The 22,638-nt window shown below is 38.8% G+C and overlaps 1 protein-coding gene across 2 annotated transcripts; it reads right to left on the bottom strand.

Annotated features, from left to right (window-relative positions):
• Positions 1-133: 133 nt before the first annotated feature.
• LOC135476276 (cilia- and flagella-associated protein 251-like) lies at positions 134-21,836 on the bottom strand. 2 transcript variants are annotated; one of them, XM_064756256.1, is made up of 26 exons: positions 21,608-21,836; positions 20,052-20,692; positions 19,290-19,436; positions 18,112-18,215; positions 17,097-17,202; positions 16,278-16,358; positions 15,815-15,892; positions 15,211-15,379; positions 14,640-14,727; positions 14,217-14,285; positions 13,659-13,727; positions 13,182-13,311; positions 12,711-12,766; positions 12,147-12,206; positions 10,849-10,928; positions 8,599-8,738; positions 7,507-7,680; positions 6,969-7,109; positions 6,567-6,649; positions 6,180-6,321; positions 4,474-4,565; positions 3,861-3,989; positions 3,294-3,399; positions 1,885-1,975; positions 1,172-1,306; positions 134-924 (listed from the first exon to the last, which is right to left on the bottom strand). In XM_064756256.1, the coding sequence occupies exons 1-26, from the start codon at positions 21,696-21,698 to the stop codon at positions 710-712; spliced, it is 3,417 nt and encodes a 1,138-aa protein (XP_064612326.1). In that variant the 5' UTR covers positions 21,699-21,836; the 3' UTR covers positions 134-709. The 2 variants fall into 2 exon arrangements, with proteins under 2 accessions (XP_064612326.1, XP_064612327.1); XM_064756257.1 differs by having other exon boundaries at positions 7,507-7,617.
• Positions 21,837-22,638: the final 802 nt, after the last annotated feature.

Below are 22,638 nucleotides of genomic sequence, written 5' to 3'. Positions count from 1 at the left end.
ACAAGTAGACACATATCATGATGTCACCGGAATAAGACTGAAAACAACGTAAAATCCCAAACAAACGAACAACAGAAGGAGGGCAGTGTGCTCCATCATCCCAAACCAATAAGAAACACTCAAATTCAATGACATTTGTTATAATAATTTATACATGTAGAATAAAAATTTGATCTTACAATATATACACGTCATACAAATACAAGATAAATCACAGTCAAAATATACATCTGTAGACTTGTGCACGAATGTTCATGTCCACAAGGCAGAACTTGTGAGCTTCATTTAGTGGATTTTGGACGGATTCTACAGAATAGCTTATCACAGACCCTGGCTAAAATCACAAATACATGTACATGTATGTAAAATCCAGATGGAAAGACTAAAGAGATATCTTAGAAGGGTCTTGGCAGCAATATGTCAACTGCCCTTTAAAATATATACATGGACACATATTTTTTACGCAAACGTTTCATTTTGTACCACATTGGAAATTTATGTTGGAAAATCCATCTCTCCAATGAATACGACTTCAGAGAATTTATTCTCCTTCAATCACTTACAAGAATTAAACCTAAACTTTAGGCTGTGTTGGATGAAAAAGTCACTGAATGCATTATGTCCTAACGTGACGATAAACAGAAGACGATTGCAGATGTACACGTTGAAAACTAGCTTTTATCTTCTGTTCAGCTGGTCTGAGTCGTGTTCAGCTAGCCGAAGTCGCATCTTCACCCATCATGGAAAATCCAAGGATCTCCTGTGCGAACAGTCCGGCATTGATCTGTACGGGCAGGTTAGCATCAAGTAAATCCCCGGCAGTGGTGGGGTCAAATTCGTGGAGCTCACTGCTACCCCCTTCCTCATTGAAGCCCATCAGTGTGGTCAGGTACTCTGCTAACTCAATCTCTGTCATGTGCTCACCTGAGGGTTGCAAATATGAAACAATACCGCATAGTATCATACTACTCAAAACTACTCAGCTTTTGAAGTTGTTTGACATGATATCAGCACACAATGAGGTTGAGAGTTCAAATCCAAGGCACTGTGTTGTGGGTTTAGTGAACATTAAAAATGTTCAGTATTGGAAGGTTCAGGGAAGAGTAGGATAACCATTATAATATTTAACACTGGCGTATATGATAGAGTTATGTTGACAAAATTTGCCCACCTTTGGTTTGCAAGATATCCAGAAGATCACCCCTGTCCACGGAATAGCCATACTCTGATGGCAGTCCTAACTTCTCAAAGGCCCAGGCAAGTTTGTTCGTTGAGAGCCCGAAAGCTGGTCGGTGGTTGATGTACACTGGAGGGAGAGGTTAACAATCAGTACATCAAGCACATCAACCAATCTCACAACATCATCCATCCATCCATCCATTCTCATGCCAGCAAGGTTATACACCAAAATACCACATACCAAGATAAATATGATATGGTCTATAAAGTGATTTGCATGTGATGTCAACTGTACCTCCAAATTACCCTAAAACACTTTGATGATAGCCACAAACCAAGACAAACTACTCAGAAGTCCGAATGCCTGATGTAAAACCAACACTCCCTCACTAAAAAATGACAGGATTTTCCACATGCAATGCATGTGATGAGCTCTATGTGTATGGTAATTGCAACAGTCCATGTACAACCCCCTAAACAGCTCTAGATGTACACCCACATCCAATAACTGCTTCGAAAGTCACGAAAATAATGAGGCAAGGGATTTTCAGATGCCTCATGTATTGGTTAAAGCAACTGAAACACAAGTACCTCCCTCACAAAGTCCACGCTACCATCCCACCCACAACAAATACTGTTTCAAGTTTCACGCAGCTAATGACTCAAAGTCCCCTGTTGATCTAATGTGCTGAGGAGGTATCTTACATTTGATGAAGTCTCCCAGGTCAATATCATCCACAAACTCTCCTGTCTCCACATACTGGCTGAACTTCACCTCATTCAGCATGTCCTCAATCTGCAATCAAATCAACCACATGAAAGTCAAAACAATAACAGATGATCCCAACAATATAAAATCAATTTTCTTTTCTTTCCTTCTATAGTCTCTTACATAGTTACAGAACACTATAAGATATTCTCACAACATTGTTTAAGATATGTATACTGTCACAACATCATAAAAGAATCTGTAATGTTCATGTTTAGAATCAACATTCAACAATCAAAAGCTGGGGTCACACATATTTTAATTTAAGTTATCTATCTGATTGGCATTTTATGCTGTACCCAAGAGTATTTCACTTATACGACATAGCCAGCTTTACGGTGTTAAGACACAGAGCCCAGGAGAGAACCCTTCAACCATCCGCAGATTGCTGGCAGATCTTCCTACATCTAACCAGAGAGGAAGCCACACCATGAGGTGGACTTGAAAAAATGCAACAACACTGAAAACTGTGTCTAAAAAAACTTCTAATAAATTTTAAAAATACATGTATTGTTGAATAGACATTTTCAGACAGTCAATCAAGAAAACACATTTGAACAATATTGTTGCACTGAGTACAATTTGACACATTGGCTACAAATGTTAATTCTTCCATTCTTCCTGCAACATTATGTCTATCAATTGCTTTTAGAATGGAATGGGAAGTAAAACAAAAACAAAATATATTTCTTACCCAATTAACAACATAACCACAATTTATAGAAGTAAAGTTTGTAACAAATCATTCTAAGAAAGGACATTTGCTCTCATTTCCCCCTACTTCTCTCACAATGTAGACACAGTTTATGTCTTCCTCTCTACACAATTACCTGGGTTCCTGGCATCTCACAATAACCCATTCTTACCCCATCAAGATGCAATTGCTGCTTGAAAGATTGCTTGCTAAACCATATGAAATCTGATTATCACGTAGCCTTCCACCTTCTGGTATGAATTGTTGCCATCATAAATTTACTTCCTGCATGTATGCATGAATGCTTTGGTTTTATACTGTGCTTAACGATTTTTCAGTCATATGATCAGAAGACATTTAGGTGGGGCTACAAATATTGTGGCAGGTCCATTCGGCCAAAGCCCTTCTGCCACTGAAGTATCATGCTGAAGACAACAGACATGACACCCCACCTAGCCACATTATAGTGACACCAGGCAAATCAGTGCTGTTTCCTTCCTCTAACATCTTACTGCTGAGCCCCAAGTGAGACAGCAACAAGTACCATCTTTATGGTCCACGGTATAACCTGACCCAGGTTTAATTCCAGGCCTCCCGACTTCGAAGCAGACACTCTAACCATTAGGCCACCGAATCAGTTCTGTTTAATACCTCTTGTTCAGAAGGGTAAAATCCCATCGCTCTCATCACAAATGGCACCTCTGACAGCGGGATCTTGATGTCCACCATACGTGTGTCCATCGTGTTCACACCTTGGCTGTAACACAGAAAGTCTGGGTCAAATCATTGGTTTAAAGCCGGCTAGCTAAGTCATGTTCTCAATTGCAATTTGCTTTAAACGTCTGAGACACTAGCTCATAACAATACAAGCTCATCTCTTTTAAAATCTGAAAATAAAAAAAGTCTTGTATTGCATTGTACACGTGCCTGACTGAAGTTATTTTTAACACAGGTTAGCTAATTGCAAGTAAAGCTGTCACAGAAATACACCTGTTTAAAAGCCATAGAACTTAACTTGCCATATGCATGTGACTTGTGATTCAGATGCTTGTAGAGACCTACATGTAGGGCCAGGACTTGTACAAGCCAACTTCAGCCTATAACCAGGCTTACATACCACAGGCTGATGATAACCTAGTGGGTCACGGGTGGCCTTGAGGTGGTCTGAGGATCAGAAAGCTTGTACAACTGAGCAGTAACGTAACAGTCAGAACTTACTTCCTGATCTGCGCATAGTAGAAGTAGTCTTCCAATTCAGCAAACAGCTCCCCGTCACGACCTCCATCAAGTAAACCGTAAAAAGGGATCAAGTCCTTCCCACCCACGCTGGCCTGTGCTTCCAGAGCGCTGTGGGGCAACAAGTATCACACTCAGTAAGTCACATCAACATTACACAAGCCAGCAGGAATATCATGCTATGGTCAGCAAAAATATCACACTTTTTAGGCAACTTGAAATGTATCACATCTCTGCCAGTATTTAAGTGAAACACTAATACACACATCAGCAGAGATATATATGCAGTGGGCAAAGATTTCACAATTCCCAGCAAATACATACAAAAATGAAAAAAAAAGCTAACAGTAGGATCCCTTGTTTGGAGGGTCAGTCAGGTTAAGCCCAGCAGACATATTTTTAACGGTGGCCTAACTAACATAACAAAGACAACTCAGTTGTTTCTTGAGTTTATTTCTTGCCATGCTACACAACTCAGTTGTCCTGAGTTTATTTCTTGCCATGCTACACAACTCAGTTGTCCTGAGTTTATTTCTTGCCATGCTACACAACTCAGTTATCCTGAGTTTATTTCTTGCCACACTACACAACTTACTTGATGTTGATGTACCACATGTGTAATGTCGCATCAGCTCCCCCAACTGTGAACAGGTATTTACCGTCATGGCTCACTGCCATATTAGAGGCCTACAATCAACAACACAGTTGTTATTGAGCTGTCTTCAAAGAACTGTTCACACCAACAACGGTAGACAGGTTTCAGGTTTTACAAAAGCTGTTGCTGTCTTTGTAGCAAAAAGTTTGAAATATGATTTTAGACATCTTAGACCTAATTTAACATAAAACTGTGACCACCTCATAAAGCAAATTTCAACTTCCAGTACAAAAAAATAAGCACTGTGATGTTACTTTAGATTCTGATTGTAGCCTAAATTGGAACAAGTTCAGGGTAGATCCCTGATATAAAAAAAAGTCACAGACAATTCTTAAAGTGAAAAATGATCAGGGAAGATTCCTGATTGACATGATTGGGAAGAAGTCATGGAAGATTCATGATGGGGAGAGAAGTCAGGGAAGATTCATGATGTGGAGAGAAGTCAGGGAAGATTCATGATGAGGTGAGAAGTCAGGGAAGATTCATGATGGGGAGAGAAGTCAGCGAAGATTCATGATGAGGTGAGAAGTCAGGGAAGATTCATGATGGGGTGAGAAGTCAGCGAAGATTCATGATGGGGAGAGAAGTCAGGGAAGATTCATGATGGGGAGAGAAGTCAGGGAAGATTCATGATGGGGTGAGAAGTCAGGGAAGATTCATGATGAGGTGAGAAGTCAGGGAAGATTCCCGATGAGGAGAGAAGTCAGGGAAGATTCCTGATGTGGAGAGAAGTCAGGGAAGATTCATGATGGGGTGAGAAGTCAGGGAAGATTCATGATGGGGAGAGGTCAGGGAAGATTCATGATGAGGTGAGAAGTCAGGGAAGACTCATGATGGGGTGAGAAATCAGGGAAGATTCATGGTGGGGTGAGAAGTCAGGGAAGATTCATGATGGGAAGAAAAATCAGGGAAGATTCATGATGGGGTGAGAAGTCAGGGAAGATTCCTCATGTGGAGATAAGTCAGGGAAGATTATTGATGGGGAGAGAAGTCAGGGAAGATTCATGATGAGGTGAGAAGTCAGGGAAGATTCATGACGGGGTAAGAAGTCAGGGAAGATTCATGATGGGGAGAGAAGTCAGGGAAGATTCATGATGGGGTGAGAAGTCAGGGAAGATTCATGATGAGGTGAGAAGTCAGGGAAGATTCCTGATGTGGAGAGAAGTCAGGGAAGATTCATGATGGGGTGAGAAGTCAGGGAAGATTCATGATGGGGAGAGGTCAGGGAAGATTCATGATGAGGTGAGAAGTCAGGGAAGACTCATGATGGGGTGAGAAGTCAGGGAAGATTCATGGTGGGGTGAGAAGTCAGGGAAGATTCATGATGGGAAGAAAAGTCAGGGAAGATTCATGATGGGGTGAGAAGTCAGGGAAGATTCCTCATGTGGAGATAAGTCAGGGAAGATTATTGATGGGGAGAGAAGTCAGGGAAGATTCATGATGGAGAAAGGGGCAGGGAAGATTCCCTATGGGGAAAAGAAGTCAGAGAAGGTTACCGCTGGGGAAAAGATCCTAAAGGGAAGGTTCCTGATGGGAAAGAAATTAGGGAAAATATTTGATGGGGAAAAGTTCTCGGAAGATTCCCGATAGGAAAGAAAATTCCTGATGGGGGAAAATGTCAGGAAATATATGAAAAGCTCACATACCCCTCCAGGATGTGCAATCAGAGCCATAGAGTTGTGTGGGTTCCCATCCAGTGGGAAAATCTGAAGGCCGACTTTGTCCTTGGTTATGTAAGCCAGATATCGCTTGTCGTTGATTTCATCTGCAGTCGGGATGACACACAGTCTGAAGGTAGTATGCCCAACCAATTAAATATGCACATGAAGGAAAAACATAATGACAGTAAATATAGTCTACAGCTGGTGAATATAATCTGTAGTTTAGAGATCTGTAAATCTAGATCTGTAAAATAAAAATGTAACAATTTTGACTACACAATTTCAATATACATTGTTTCAAGTTTTTACAAGTACACTAAACCAAATAATGATGTTTAAATACTTAGGGTTGTTTTCATAAAGAAATCTTACTTCTTTATGGGCGAACCATATGCAGGACCAAGTAATGTTTTCCTGCACATCTTTGTGGTGGCATTGTACAGTTTATATTTAAACTGCAACAGAAAAGAACACAAAATCACACAACTATGGGAGAAGCATTAACACTGGATTCTTAGAAAACAGAGATTACTTAAGCAATCTTAATCCAAAATGAAGAGAACAATTTTTCATGAATCAAGAGAAAGAAAGTTGAAGCAATCCTCTTGTGATCACTTTTACAGCAGAAAAGGAGACATTTATCTCACAAATTGCTTAGCGTATAAACAACATTATTTCTTTGAGGAATCACAAGAACTAATTCATACAACTGTTCCTACTGCTCATCAGAGCCTACCCTACACCCCTCTAAAACACAAATGGTCCATCTCTTACCTGGTCATTGGCTGTAAGGATGAAGTTCTCCTTGGTGATTGGAGGATACCATTCCATACAGGTAGGAATGGCACTTTGTTCTATTCTGTCAGAGCTGAGGATCTTCAGGCCATCTGTGGAATTCTCTAAATCATACTCCACCTGAAATGTGATCAAATTATTCAATTATTCAATTAATAAATCGCTCATTTCCTTGAATATTTACTGCTGCTGTCCACTGATAACAGGGAAAACTGATGTTTGCATGATGATGAGAATATTTGTTAATCTTGGAATAAAACACACACATTGTTAACATATAGACTAACTTCATATTTATATACACATAATCCTAACCCAGCTTAGAAACTAATCAATGGAAAACATATGTTGAGTAGTAGGTTACACGGCCATACACATATACAGATGTTGTCATCTCTGTTCAGTCTTCAGCATAAATAAATAAATTCTCCAAAGTTAAGCCAGTCATTTTTTGTGACATTTACAAAATTTGAAAATGACATGCTTTAAAAAAGATTATTAGTTTGCTAGTACATACCAGAACTCTGTCCTCTCCCAGAGAGAGTAGCCTGGGGAAATTAGAATCCAGCTGAATTCCAAACATGATATCCTTGATGAGCTTGTAATGGGCCCTGTATCTGCCTACATACTGGTAAGGGAAAGTCTCATTGTAGAGATCACGCTTAAACACAGTCACTGTATACTCAGCATCCTGTAATGGTAAAGATGAGGAAACTGACTGACTGACCGATTGGCCATATTTCATCTGCTGGAAAAGGTTACCATGGGCAGTGCTCTAAAGTCAGCCAATCAGCCGCTGACCGTGCAATGAGATCCCAGGCTTAAATCCATGTGTTCCTGTGATGGGGCTTAACAGCTGGTTATTTGAACCAGTAACCTCTGGGGTTTAAGTCCACAATTCTACAACTGAAAGGAAATCTCATGACTCCCTTTAGTGTTTCACTGTGTCACGTGAATATCAAGACCTTCATGCTATTTACTAACAGCTATGGCCAGATACTGGGTGTTGTGAGAGAAGACAATGTGTGTCACTGTGTCACGTGAATTATCAAGTCCTCCATGCTATATACTTACAGCTGTGGCCAGATACTGGGAGTCATGAGAGAAGACAATGTGTGTCACTGTGTTATGTGAATATCAAGACCTTTATGCTATATACTTACAGCTGTGATCAGATACTGGGAGTCATGAGAGAAGACAATGTGTGTCACTGTGTCACGTGAATATCAAGTCCTCCATGTTATATACTTACAGCTGTGGCCAGATACTGGGAGTCATGAGAGAAGACAATGTGTGTCACTGTGTCACGTGAATATCAAGTCCTCCATGTTATATACTTACAGCTGTGGCCAGATACTGGGAGTCATGAGAGAAGACAATGTGTGTCACTGTGTCACGTGAATATCAAGTCCTCCATGCTATATACTTACAGCTGTGATCAGATACTGGGAGCCATGAGAGAAGACAATGTGTGTCACTGTGTCACTTGAATTATCAAGTCCTCCGTGTTATATACTTACAGCTGTGGCCAGATACTGGGAGTCATGAAAGAAGACAATGTGTGTCACTGTGTCACGTGAATATCAAGTCCTCCATGTTATATACTTACAGCTGTGGCCAGATACTGGGAGTCATGAGAGAAGACAATGTGTGTCACTGTGTCACGTGAATATCGCAACACTTCCTCCGTCTCTTCATCCAACGAAATAGCATCTAGAATCCTCACACTTCCATTGGCAAACCCAACAGCTGGATAGGACAAAAATATAGGTACACATATAAGTCTAATAATTACTGGATTTATTTATTTATTTGATTATTTCAATATATATCATGGCAGCCAGTATTATGGATGGAGAAAACCTGAGTACTCAGAGTAAACCAAGTTTGGCAAGTTAAGACCAAAATTAAAATATTGTTTGTTTGATGTTACAAGCCGTTCATAACAAAAGAGGGTAGACAGGTTTTTTTTTGGGGGGGGGGGCTTTTTTTCTCCACAGAACGGAAGAACAATCATAGAATCCTGTTCAAATGATTTATCACAAATAAACTTCCTCAACACTGATCAAAACAGTACTATATTACGTCACACAACATTTGACAATTCTCAAATTAAATATTTTAAGATCTTTACAATAAAACTAACAAGTAAACATTTGCTAAAGACTTTTATGAGTACTATTAAAGCAATTTAAGTCAACAATTCGTGCTAGCATTTTCAGGCCAGCCTGTGAAAATATAGCCAAAATCCTGTCAAGCTGATACTCTTGACGGAGTGAAACGGGACCTCGTGGCCTAGTAAAACAAAATCCATACTGAGAAATATGTTGCCATTTTCCTAAGTTTCTTAATTTTAATTGAACTATGTGAGATTTAGGGAGTCTTTCTGCACACATAAGGAAGAGGACAGCCAAAATCATGTTGTGTTGCATGAAGATTAAAGGATGGAGCATCAGCTTTGCCTTTGTATTAGAACCTGTATCTATTTAGAAACGCACCTGCCATTTCTAGTGTCAATACCATTGTTTCCACTTCAAAACGATGTTCTAGTAAAGAGATAGTTTCTATGCACCAAAGTTTTCTCAGTGTCAGTGTGAGTGACGTACCAATTCAGGTCAGTCCGGTAGAGTGAGTGAGTTAGTGCTTGGGGTTTAACGTCATACGCAACAATTTTTCAGTCATATGACGACGAAGGCATCCTTAAGGTTTATGTGATGTGCCTCCTTGTAGCAGGACGGATTTCCACTGCTCTTTAATCTTTGCACTATCCCTATATGCTGAACGCCAGGTGAGGAAGTTACAACTTCCTCTTTTAAAGTCTTAGGTGTGACTCGACCTAGAATTGATCCTGGATCTATCGCTCCCGAAAAGGACGCTCTACCATCAATCAGGTAGACGGTATCACGCTATGCATAGCTCAAAGCAGACCTTATTTTCGAATCTGACTGAGATTTTCAGAAGAAATATCGAAATAAGGTAAGTGTCAGTGATTGCAAAAGATGCTTAAATGTCTTAGCTTGTGGACAGACCATGCAATAAGTGGATCTGGATATTAAGTATTGCGTATGCAGCAAGCTTTGCCGATGGGGTAGCTGAATACAGATACAATGTCATAATCAGGTGCGCACGTTGTCCGGACTAAGGATGGCAGCAGTCTTCGCGTATCAGTAAAAATAAGACATCCTTAGATCGGATATTCAGATTTGTATGTCTCAAAAGAGCATCTGTATAAACAAAGTGACATTTCAAATGATCGGCAAAAAAAAAACCCATTTTAAATGAAATAATATAAAAAAAATTGGGCATCTGTAAAAAACATGAAAAAAGAATTTCTGTCGAGGCCTTTTTGAAGGGTGGGTTGCATAACATCAAACATAAAATATTTTAATTTTGGTCTAATGGAGAACTTTGCATGCATGTCATATACGTCATATAAGTGGTAGAAAAGCAGTCAGAAGCAAGCGTGATGAGCAACCAGAGAAGAGAGTGTTTCTCAATCGCCTGTTGCCACCAAGGTCCAGAGAGTAATGGAAACTGTGGAGTCTAGAATTGCATGAGAATAATACTGAACTTAATACTGAACATCGCATGTAGTTTCGTGACTGGTAAGAAACAGAAGTTATAGTTGTTAAACTGTGATGGCAATAAAGTTAACTGGTCTCCTTCAGAAAATAAATAAATCATTATCATAATCAATATTATAGTGCTCAATATAAATGAAGATCAACTGAAGAAGAAACAAGCATCACATGTGATGACTTCACTGACAACTGCGCATTCACAGGTAATCCCAGCTGACTACTATAAAATGAACTAGACAAGATTTTCAGTCCAACAAAATTAATCCATAATCTTTTACCTAGAAACGCCCCCTTCGGGTCATATGTGCAGCTGTAAATGTGGTTTCCTTTCTCAAACTGTCGACTCCCAATTACTATCCTAAAATACACAAAAAAGATTCACATTTAATACTGTGAGCTGCCAGACATAAACACCTCTTCCTGAAGGCATTACTGTGAAAATTTTGTTCTGTATATTTTGATTAATATCATTCATTATGTGAGTGCATGAGCGCTTGGGGTTTAACATTGTGCTTAACAACTGTCATATGACAATGAAGAAATCCTTAGTGTGCATGTAACGTGCCTCCCTGTTGCAGGACGGATTCCCTTCGTGCCTCCACCGCTCTTTTAACTAGTGCTGCTTCACTGAGATGCCTTACCGAAGGCAAGTAAGCCGCCGAGCCATTATATTGATATGGGTCAACCAGTCGTTGAACTATCCACTTCATGCTAAACGCCAAGCAAGGAATTTATAACTTCCTCTTTTAAGGTTTTAGGTGTGACTCGATCCAGGAGTGACCCTGGATCTACAGCTACCGAAGCGAACGCTCTACCAACTGTGCTATCGGGGCCAGACATTCATTATGTGTTATTCCCCAGAGATTAGTTATACATAATAGGCATGGAACCTAGTTCTGTTTTCAATGGTCTCCTTGAGTACCACAGTACTTTGTCTGATATATGTAATACTGCCATGTGTTATAAGTTATACAAGTACTCAGTAACAGAATATGGAAATGTATGGTGTAACTCTCATATTCACATTGACTTTTTTAGTAGGCCTTCACAGACTTGTATATAGCGTGACATCGTACGTGATGTCTTGTATGCTTCGTGTCGTGTTACATGACGTACGAATATTAAAAGATCACTAAACTTGTATTATGTCCTCATCCCGCTGAGCTCAGATTTGAACGTCATAAAGCAAAATGTTTATTTTTTGATGTCATGGCATCTGGGTGTGAAATATCAAAATGTAACAGCACAAGTGATATCCCACACGTGAAATAGCACTTTTATCAGTGATGGAATTCCTGACATTTCACATAGGTATAAATAATAAATGATATGCACCTCTCCTAACCTCCACTCCCCACCCAACCACAACAACCTCCCGCACACAGTGCCCCTAGAAAACATCAACAAACAATCTTTTATGACATAAAATACAATCTTCGTTGAACTTCGTAGTCAAACGCAATGCTAGAGACTTCTCAATGAGTAACATTCAGTATAATTCTTCATTTATTTTATCAGAATTGGTCTCCATTTGACTTATAATTCCTTAACATTTTCAACAATTATCAGTACTTACTTCTTTCTGTAGTCCCAAACTTTCAAAAACCCTGAAAAACCTCCAACAGCCATCCAACACCTGAAAGATCAAACTACAGCTGAGTATAACTTGATTTTTACAAAATATATACTAGAAATACGCACACAACAACATTTTGCTATTTCTCTTTTCTTAATTATAACAACTGAATTGTAAATTGTACAAAATGTTCCTTGGGAAGACATTTTATACAGGATATGTATGAAATATCCAAAACGGGAAAATGCTTGACATATGCCAAACCTCTTTAAAATCATGACATGGTGAAAATAAACCAAGTACTACTGTCTACTGATTTTATTATAATTTCTGGTACTATTGTTTAGGTGTCCTGTGCTTTAGCTGACAGGGCGAAATAGAGTTTCGGAGCTGGAAGCTTTGGTAGTTCCCATCATGATCATTTGGCCTCAGATAAAAAAGGTTTACCAACAAGGAATTAATAAGTAATATTACATCCAACACCTTAAACATCAAATTGAACAGAAGAAGCATATTTTTCTTTTAATTTCTTTGTTATCTCATGTGGAAAAACATATGACTTACTGAAATGGATGACTGGCTAATGCGTGAGTGGCTGCGTCATGTTCCTTATGGATGACCTAATAAAACAACATTGTTAGTAATAGGAAAGAATGTAGGTAATAAGTGAAGCTATACCTTTCCACATTCGATCAAAAACATACTAGTATAGGAATACGAAGACAAGATCAAAATGTTTAGAAAAACTGAAAGCCAATTACACGAAACATTTGCGGAGTCTGGAAAGATCAGAAAAAATACAACTAGAAGATGATAATATTGTAGAATATTCCTAAAAATTCTTGCAGGGAAAAAAAATCCATTCAAAATGTCAAAACTTTAAAATTGGGACTCAGGGGAGATTACTCTGAAAACTGGTCACATTGAGGACGAGTAACTGAGTTTGATATATGAACATATCTTGACATCCACTACATCCCTGCTCACCAACCACTCCCAAAAGTCACATCGTTATTAGAAAACCAAATGTATTACCTTTACTTTGGTGCCCTCAGCAGTGACATGGCCAAACATGGCACTGTGCGTACCAACAATAAAGTCCCGAATGACAAACTGACTGGCTAAGATGGTGGCATCAGGAGGGTACTTTGAGGACTCTGGGGCTCTGTATATAAAAACCACACACCTACAGGTTAATTACAGCTCTATGTTGAAAAATATCATATACAGAGAGTCAACATCATCTGAGGGTTTCCTTTTTTTCATTTAAATGTCTATATAGGTCAAATTCACCCTTAATACACTGTATCCTTTCAGAGAATTACAAAGAACCTTGTAAGTTCTGCAAGTCTGAAATAGTATCTAGATGTAACTGTTATCTACAATGATTTACAGGTCTAAAACACACATACATCTGTTATTTTTTGCTTTCTTGTTTTCTGGGGGTGGGTTTTTTGTTTGATTAATATAGGAGGAGTGATTCATTAATGAAATTCTGGTCTCCATACTTACACCTGACTGAAATTGTCCACGTATTCAAATGACAGCGAGTTTACTGAGCCCAGGTTAAAGCTTTGATACCTGTTAACATTTCAAACAATCACAAACCTTTCAAACATTTACAAATCTTCCAAACATTCAAGAACCTTTCAAACAGGAGCAAAGAAGAATAATTCCCATAAATTTCATCAGATGCAATGTTTTGATCTAGCTTATGCTGATACATTTCATTCATAACTACATGCAAGTAACTTACTTTGATCTTAACCTATTTATCTTAAAAAGGTGTTTTGATGTTTGCTTGGGAATGTATGATCACCCCCTATTAAAAAAAATATGTTTCAGCACCAGAAGTAATACATTGTTACCTTTATTAGACTGAAAAAATGCACTTTTGGTGATTTTTACATCAAATACAGCATGCATTAATAGACAAGACTCTAAAAGTAATCAGTGAAATTCACCCATCCCACTTTGACATAAAAAGCTATAGTTCTGTTTGTTCAATAAAGACGTCATAACCAAAAAAATCATAAGTGAATTGAGTTTTGATTCAACTTTGACACTTACCAGTTGACCAATTTGAGTGACTGGTCAAAAAACTTGACATGCCCAGCTGTGTCTCCTACCACAATAAACCTGCAAGAAATACACAATGTTCAATGGCAAACAGCTTAAGATTTTCCGTCAGATTAAAATCATTTTAAACTGCCTCAAGTTCACAACTGACCTGTAGGACCCTAGAAGTTTTATCCCGAATGAGAAAAACACATGTAAAATGGAATGTTACAGCCTGAAAGAAAAGATTAATGTAAAGACTGGACAGTATATGTCGAGTGAGTGGTATATAATCCTTATCACAGAGGTTCATGTCACGGGCAATAGTCAGTTTGATACTGAAGACAAGATAGGTTCAAGGTACAAATCCAACCCAACAAACAAACTGGAGAGGTAAGAGTTGCGAGTAAGGTCAGCTAGCAGCCATGTACTTACTGGTCGGTGACAGTTAGCACATTGATCCCCTTCTCCTGTAAACGGATTATCTTCAGGGGTTTCTTATCTGCTGATGGTAAATTGTGAGCTGCTCAAAGAGAGAAAATCAAAATATTATATTCCTACTAGCACAGTCTATACCACAAGGCAAGCAACTGTGGAAGGTTTAGATGCCTAAGCCAATAATGTTAGCAGACATCAGCTTTTCAAGATTAACTATCAGGACAAGAAAGGTTTTTATATTCTACGTTTGTGGATGAAAGCTTTCACTAGGCCAGCTTTGACAAGAAATCAGATTTGGACATACCTTCCAAACCCAAGACTTTGTTTTATCTGATATCTTACACTATACTGTGATTCTTAAACCTTTTCTCATGTGTGAAAGATTTTATGCAACAATTATCCTGTGTAAACTAATAAAATTGTACTTTTTTGTGATGCCATGAAATTGGCCAACTCAGGCACTGTATTTTCAAAATCAAATTAATAAGGTGCAAAATATGCTCTTTCACATGCAAAAAGCTTGAGGAGTTATGGTACCATCAAACTGTAAAATTTGGTGGAGGCATACCTTTTGTGATGGGTTTGTTACTTTCCCAGACAACCAGATTCCCAATGGAGGTGGCGGTGAGCGCCCTGGAACTGTTACTCTGGAAGATTGACTGACTGTAGCGCCCCACCGGCTTGTTGAAGTCCTGGTCAGTCAAGGGCGGTGCATAATACTCCATCCTACCAGGCTCCTGCAACGAGAGGAGATAATTATGTCATTGTTGCATGCTGTCAACTATTTAAATTCTATATTTTTCCATGATTTTTTTTCGTCTTCTTTTGATCATTTTTTACACATTCATCATTTATCTTTGTTATAAGAGACAGTGGCTGCTCTGAATTTGCTAAAGTAATAATAAAATTCAATTAACTAAATTAAGCAATTATCATGCTGTAATAGAAACATGGGGCAAAGAAAATTATGTTTGGTAAAATCGCCATAAACTGGACAATTAACAAACACTGATTAGTTTTTTTTGGTAAAATAATGTGCATGAACAGATTGATAATTTTGGTTGTTTCCCATACACAATTTTGATACAAGAATAAAAGAACACATTAACTTCCTTTTCATTTAGTAAACTTCAATGTTTGTGATGATAAGATGAGGAAACCCATGTACTCACCCAGTTATAAAAGATGACTTGTGATTCACTGTTTGTAACAATGAAGTGGATATCCTCTGGGTTGAAGTGAATGTAGTTCTGAAAAGAAAACCATTTGAGACTGATTCAGGAGTCAAACCTTTCCTCTGTGAGACTGGGCGTTGAATTTGTCTGTACCGAACAAAGTTACTTATACAGGCTTTATAAGGAGGAAGGTCTTGAGGGTTGTACATAGAGACTCTTGTATAAGTTTCATCTAAACTATTGTCATAATAGTTATAGAAAGTGCTTATTGCTTCAACATTACTACCAATCAAAACACGAGAGAAGAAATAACTGCAGTCTCCAGTAACACAACATTGATGATGTAGACATGTATGCTCCAAACAGGCCTATTACTCCTACAATGGAGGTTTAAACCTGTTAAACAGTTGAAGTTATAATTTATCTATAATCATCACACCAATAAAGAAAACCTACAAACCTGAAGACCGTATGATGACTTGAGTTCTGCAGAGCAAATCGGGGCGTCTCCATCCACTGTCCAGTCCCACACACATAGCATCTGACGAACAGAAAACATATGAGGTCAGCACAGACGTTTGTACACATTTCAGCTTGTAATACATGTAATTATATCACTGGCAATAAATTCTACTGTCTCCAAATACTTTCATTTTCACTTTCAAGGATAAAACCGAAAGATATGTTGGTAATTATTAAAACCTTTCACCGAATCAAAAGTTGTCCACATCTTATTTCCTATTCCTGATGATCTGGCATATACAGACAAGCAAGTATGAAGGTGTCTACTTAATGGAAAGACTCGACAACGAGCTACACAGACGGTTCAAATCACAAGAGAACACATCATTCTCTTCTGTGGCTTCGCAGTGCGTGTTTACTTCACATGTGTTTTATCAGCACACATACACAGATAATTATGACTTAATACAGGAAAGAACAAATGAGTTGACAGTTTTGGACAGTCTTGATACAGGCATAAAGTCCCCATTGGGCATTTAAAAGCAGAAGAATTCGGAATGACATTAAAGTGCTACTGCTGTCTCTGGGAAACTGGGTACAAATATTACCATGCCTACGATGGATCTCCTATGGAACAGAGCTAACTGCATGGTTCAAAAGGGTTTATGATGAAAAACACTATTTAACCCCTGTAACTATGACAAATGAAAAGTGCTCAAAAACAAAATCTTCAGCAGGTTGCCAAAATTCGTGGTATATCCGACAATAAAGACTGTGTGGATCTGCCCAGAGCTAACAAAAAAATGGAACTGCTCACCTGTTTTGGTCCGGCACTGAGGGTGGCGAGGTAACGAGCATCTCTAGTCATAGAAATGCACACCACGCCACTGACAGCTGGCTCAAACAGAGTCTGTACAGGAGTGCTGAAACAACAACAACAATCAGCATTGTACTGAGCAATATGAGGTTTCAGTCAATATGAAGTTCATACATGTACAATACATGTAGATGCTTGGGCAGGGAATATGTAGACACATGTAGATGCTTGGATAGGGAATATGTAGACACATGTAGATGCTTGGGCAGGGAATATGTAGACACATGTAGATGCTTGGGCAGGGAATATGTAGGCACATGTAGATGCTTGGGCAGGGAATATATAGACACATGTAGATGCTTGGGCAGGGAATATGTAGACGCATGTAGCTGCTTGGACAGGGAACATGTAGACACATGTAGATGCTTGGGCAGGGAATATGTAGACACATGTAGATGCTTGGATAGGGAATATGTAGGCACATGTAGATGCCTGGGCAGGGAATATGTAGACACATGTAGATGCTTGGGCAGGGAATATGTAGACATATGTAGATGCTTGGGCAGGGAATATGTAGACACATGTAGATGCTTGGGCAGGGAATATGTAGACACATGTAGATGCTTGGGCAGGGAATATGTAGACGCATGTAGATGCTTGGGCAGGGAATATGTAGGCACATGTAGATGCTTGGGCAGGGAATATGTAGACACATGCAGATGCTTGGGCAGGGAATATGTAGGCACATGTAGATGCTTGGGCAGGGAATATGTAGATACATGTAGATACTTGGGCAGGGAATATGTAAACACATGTATATTCTTGGACAGGGATGCTTAGGCAGGAATATATAGATGCATACATGTAGATGCAGGGAATAGGTATATTTCCACTCCATGTGGGACCATGGTAACATTGCTAACATTTGCCAAATGTTACAGCTAACAGTTCTTAAGCGTGGCATTAAAATCAATCAAATAAAGAAATATTAAACAGACGTAGGTTTTTTTCGTACTTTGTATGAGTGTCCCAGACGATAACCATGCTGCCTTCTCCCTTATCTGATGTGGCCAGCCACTTCTTGTCCTCACTCACACATGTACACGTAATGGCATTGGCCTGACAACGATAAAATACAACAATTTACTGATTTGTACATACACAGGTTTTGTTTTCTCATTTACCTTAACATTGACTAACAATGTGCAAGGCTGAAGGCTTTCTTTTCAATTATAATGTAGTAAAAACATTGGACAGGTTCAGAACATGACATCTTTATACGGGAATACTACATGTCATTTCTTTGATTTAGCTTTGCTTCAGACATTTAATAAACAAATTTTCCTGCATATAGCCAGGTAAATTAAAAAAGAAATATATCAGGGTCTTATTCCACAAAACTAACTCTGACTTAACATGTTCACCAATCGAAACACTGCATGATATGTGAATAGTAAAAATAAGTATTTTTAGGCCCCTGGAGTTAATATTATGACAGACAAAGTTAATATTAAGAGAAATCTGTCAAAATTTACCGATTACATGGAAGTTTAAAATGCTGACTAAAAAAACTGCATTTTTGAAGTTCTGGGGCAGATAAAGGTAAGAAAATATTACTCTTGGGACTGAAACTTAATTACATGTACATTTTATCAGGGGGATATCTAACTTTCCAAACAAACCTGAAAAAAACCATTTCTAAGACCTGGAACTATCAGAACTAGGCAAGAGGAGTAGTTTATTTATAGTAACAAAATTTCAGGTCAAATACAGTGAGACAAAACACACTCTGAATAAGTGCCAGAAAAAATCCATACAGTTATTCTTAAACCTTTTCACATATTTGCAAAGTGTTTATTCAAGCATATTCTAAAAGTATTATTCTGTGTACACTCATAAAATGATACTGTTTGTGAAACTATGAAATTGGCCAATGTAACCAAAGTACTTTGTCTGCAAAATCAAAAGAAAAATGTGCATAAATTGCACTGAAAGTTGCTCGTTCCTATACGAAATGGTGGAGGAATTAGGGTATGTGTACAGTTGCAAGTTGCTCTTCATGTCCAAGGTGCAACAGACACCCATGCCTCAACTGTGTATGATCAGCCAGATGGAGTTGGTATTAAAACATAAAACATCAGCGTACAGCTAACCGTGGCTGCCCAGGGTTCAGGTTACTCAGTGTCTACTCACGTGTCCCTGTAGCAGGTACTGTTTGTTGGAGATGAAGTCATAGATGATACCTGTGTGAGCACAAGTGTACATGATCAGTTTTCTCTCAGAGTCGGACAGATTCAGCACTGGAACGTTACGATTGTGGCCAAATGACCACACCATGTTCTGAAACAGAAATGGAATCAATGTTACGAATCAGGCCAACAAATTGGTCACAAATACTTCAGCTCACAGTAAATTAACCAATAGCTAATGCTCAAACAAATCATATGTGCTTATAACACGCTGGCATGACATATTTTTGGGGCCAAAATAGCTTGGGTTTTCTTCATATGAATGAAAAAATTTAGTGCGAAAGGGCTTAATTACCAGCTGTGGAGTTGAACTAGCAATCTCTGGGTTGCAGTCCACACTTCTACCAGTAGAGCAGAGATAAATTCTTATACATCACCCTGTTACATTCACCTCCTGTTTTCCTAGTCACATCCTTGTGACTACCCTGGAAGAATGTGTGATCATGCATGTTAATGAATTTGTTATTTGAAGGTCTAATACAAAGGCCTCTTCCACATACATGTTTATTACAGAAACAAAAGCTACTTCCACCTGGCACCCCGCCCAATCCAAACTTGCAGTGCACCTTGCATGTGCATGCAATTAAACCTTAGCGATGAACAATCTTACATTTTACCTGTTTGTCTTGTTGTTTTTTGTCTTTTTTTTTCGTTTTTTTTTTTTGTCCCCTCATATACAAAACTGTAATGATTTGGTTATTATTACCAGTGCGGTGTTGGTGAGTACAACTTCTGATGCAGCTGTTGATGGGCGGCTGGTCTTTGTGAGGGCAGGGGGTGGTGTAGGTGCCCCAGACCCGGACTGCTCAGTCTGGGGCTCGGCCTCTGTGTTAGGGGGAGCCACGCTGTCCTGTTTGGATGTGGACAATGACATGCCCTTTCCCGGCATGGAGGTGGAGGATGGTTCAGGGCCAACGATCTCACCCAATTCCTCTGTTTCACAAGGGTGTTGGTCAGAGACAGCGGCTTGTCCTTCTGTAGGCTGTGCTTGTGCTTCATCTGAAGGCCGCTCTTGTGTATCTTGAGCAGATGGTGCTTGTGCATTTTCGGCAGACGCTGCATTTGTATCATCTTTAGGTGGTGCTTGTGTATTTTCAGCAGACGCTGCATTTGTATCATCTTTAGGTGGTGTAGTTTCAGCTGACGTTGCATTTGTATCATCTTCAGGTGGTGTTTGTGTATCATCTGCACTGTGCGTCACCTGTTCAGCTTCACCAGTTGGTTGTGTGACATCTTCAGCAGGTAGGTTGTTTTCACCTGCAGAAGAGGTGTTACCTTCAATCTGTTCAGCACTTTCTGAAGCCACAAGTGTATCAGTATTTTCTGTAGCCAGATTAGTACCTGCATCTGCATAATGAAATAAGGAAATGAATCAATGAATAAAAAACATATTTTGGAATAAACCTATTAACATGGGTAAAAATGGCACTCACTTAAAATGTGGCTTCAACAACAATAAGTCTGCCTGTTGAATTAATGTCTCTTTTTATTTTAACTTTACGAGATTTCACAATAGATGAACATGTTGTATGTGCCTTACCAAATTAGGTACATATAGATATCAGTGTTGGTTATGTAATTAGGCCTTATTAGACAGAAACTGCAGACGCAATCAACAGCACACTCACTTTAGAGTTGCAGACAAAGAGATGAAAGTCACAATATGAAAGTATTTGGAAATGTTCAGTTTTACTCATCACATTTTAAAAAACAATTGTGATGAGTAAATGAGATATTATGGTCAGAAAACAGAGCTATCCACTACACAACTTACTTCAATTACACAGACCAACCCATCAGGTACTTTAACAGCACCTTAAAGCATGTTCCTGGATTAATTCTACGACCTAAATGATCTCCCTTCTTGTTTAACATTGTGACACTACCTTGTCGGTTGACCAACCAAATGAATGTCAGAAATATAAAATATGGAGGTAATACATTCAACATTGTTGAATTAGTTCCTGGATGTGCTTACATACATTAACATTTGATGATGTTATGCTGCCTATTTTACAATGGAGTGGCTAAGCTGTGATAAGTGCTATGGTGAGTAGTGACAGTGTGTTCACATGGACATTACTTTTGTTTAGCTCGCCCTCAAGTCTTCCACTGCAACAAACAATGGACAGCAACTTCAGCTTTAAAGTTTGCTCCCATTTTTTCACTTAACAATATTTTTCCTACAAATAAGATTCAAAGAATCTATTATTGCACATCTGCATATTACGTCTTTCAATATTATCACATCTGGTAACTTGCCTGCACCATTTGTGGAGGTTTCGTTCTGTTGTTGTGGTTCATTCTCCATTGTGTTTTCCGCCGGTGGATTTGTTTCTTCGGCGTCAGCCATCTTGAATCACTGGTAAAATTATGGTAGTTTAATTAGATATAAGGGTACTCCGTCAATCCACCATGAAATGAGTCACAAATTGAGTTTTCGACGAAAATTATCTAAGTGTTAATGATTCGTCCCTGCAATGGAGCCACTGACACTGTCACCAGGCAACGACGGTTTACGGCATTGCCAGAAACCGGACATTTAGTTTGTACAACTATAGGAATAAATGTCAACAAAGTTTTTCTTAAAATACGAAACCGGACTCGACTTCGATAACAGGAGGGAGAGCGAGAGGGGAAAAAAGTAGAGCAACACATATATTTCAGTAAAAATATATAGGCCTACCTGCAATGTTTGGATTATATTTTTTCAATGGTCATCCTGAGTAATACCAAAATGTAACGAGACTAGATTTCTTGAAAATGAAACCGAAAGATTGAATCAAACAGCACCTTGTGTGCGGCACTTATTATTCAATTGCATGTATTTTATGGAAAATTATTGTACTATTATTTTGGTTCTGCAGACGAGAGGGAATGTCCGATTTCGTTTATTGTATTCATAATGTTGCCTTTTTCAAATTATAATTTTGTTAATAGCCTAAAGTCGTAACGCATCACGACATGGCTGTTGTTGTTATTCTTTTAGCGTAGAGTTTGAAAGTGAAAATAGATCGCATGCTGTGCAGATTAATGCGGGAGCATGGAAACACGGGATATGTACATTCTTCTTCGTGATCTGTTTGTCCCATATTTTATTCTCTGTGTGATCGTATTTTTTATAGCTACGACAGTACTTCATTCCTCATCAAGAATCGGCCAGTCAGTTTTATTTGTAATCGCCCATCCGGATGATGAATCCATGTTTTTTGCACCATCTGTTTCGGAATTTGCGAGACAGGGGAAGAGCATTTATTTACTCTGTTTGTCCACAGGTATGGATGTAATTACAC

Source organism: Liolophura sinensis, chromosome 10 (assembly GCF_032854445.1).
Source record: "Liolophura sinensis isolate JHLJ2023 chromosome 10, CUHK_Ljap_v2, whole genome shotgun sequence".
Taxonomy (NCBI): domain Eukaryota; kingdom Metazoa; phylum Mollusca; class Polyplacophora; order Chitonida; family Chitonidae; genus Liolophura; species Liolophura sinensis.
Note: the sequence above shows the minus strand (reverse complement) of the source record. Positions and strands in the feature narration are given on the sequence as shown.

Excerpts from the sequence above, each read along its gene's own strand:
- LOC135476276 (XM_064756256.1), bottom strand. The coding sequence starts at position 21,698 with ATGGCTGACGCCGAAGAAACAAATCCACCGGCGGAAAACACAATGGAG. Across the intron at positions 10,929-12,146 it reads GTTTGGGACTACAGAAAGAA|GATAGTAATTGGGAGTCGAC; the intron begins GTAAGTACTGAT and ends TGTGTATTTTAG. Across the intron at positions 925-1,171 it reads GGATATCTTGCAAACCAAAG|GTGAGCACATGACAGAGATT; the intron begins GTGGGCAAATTT and ends TGCAACCCTCAG.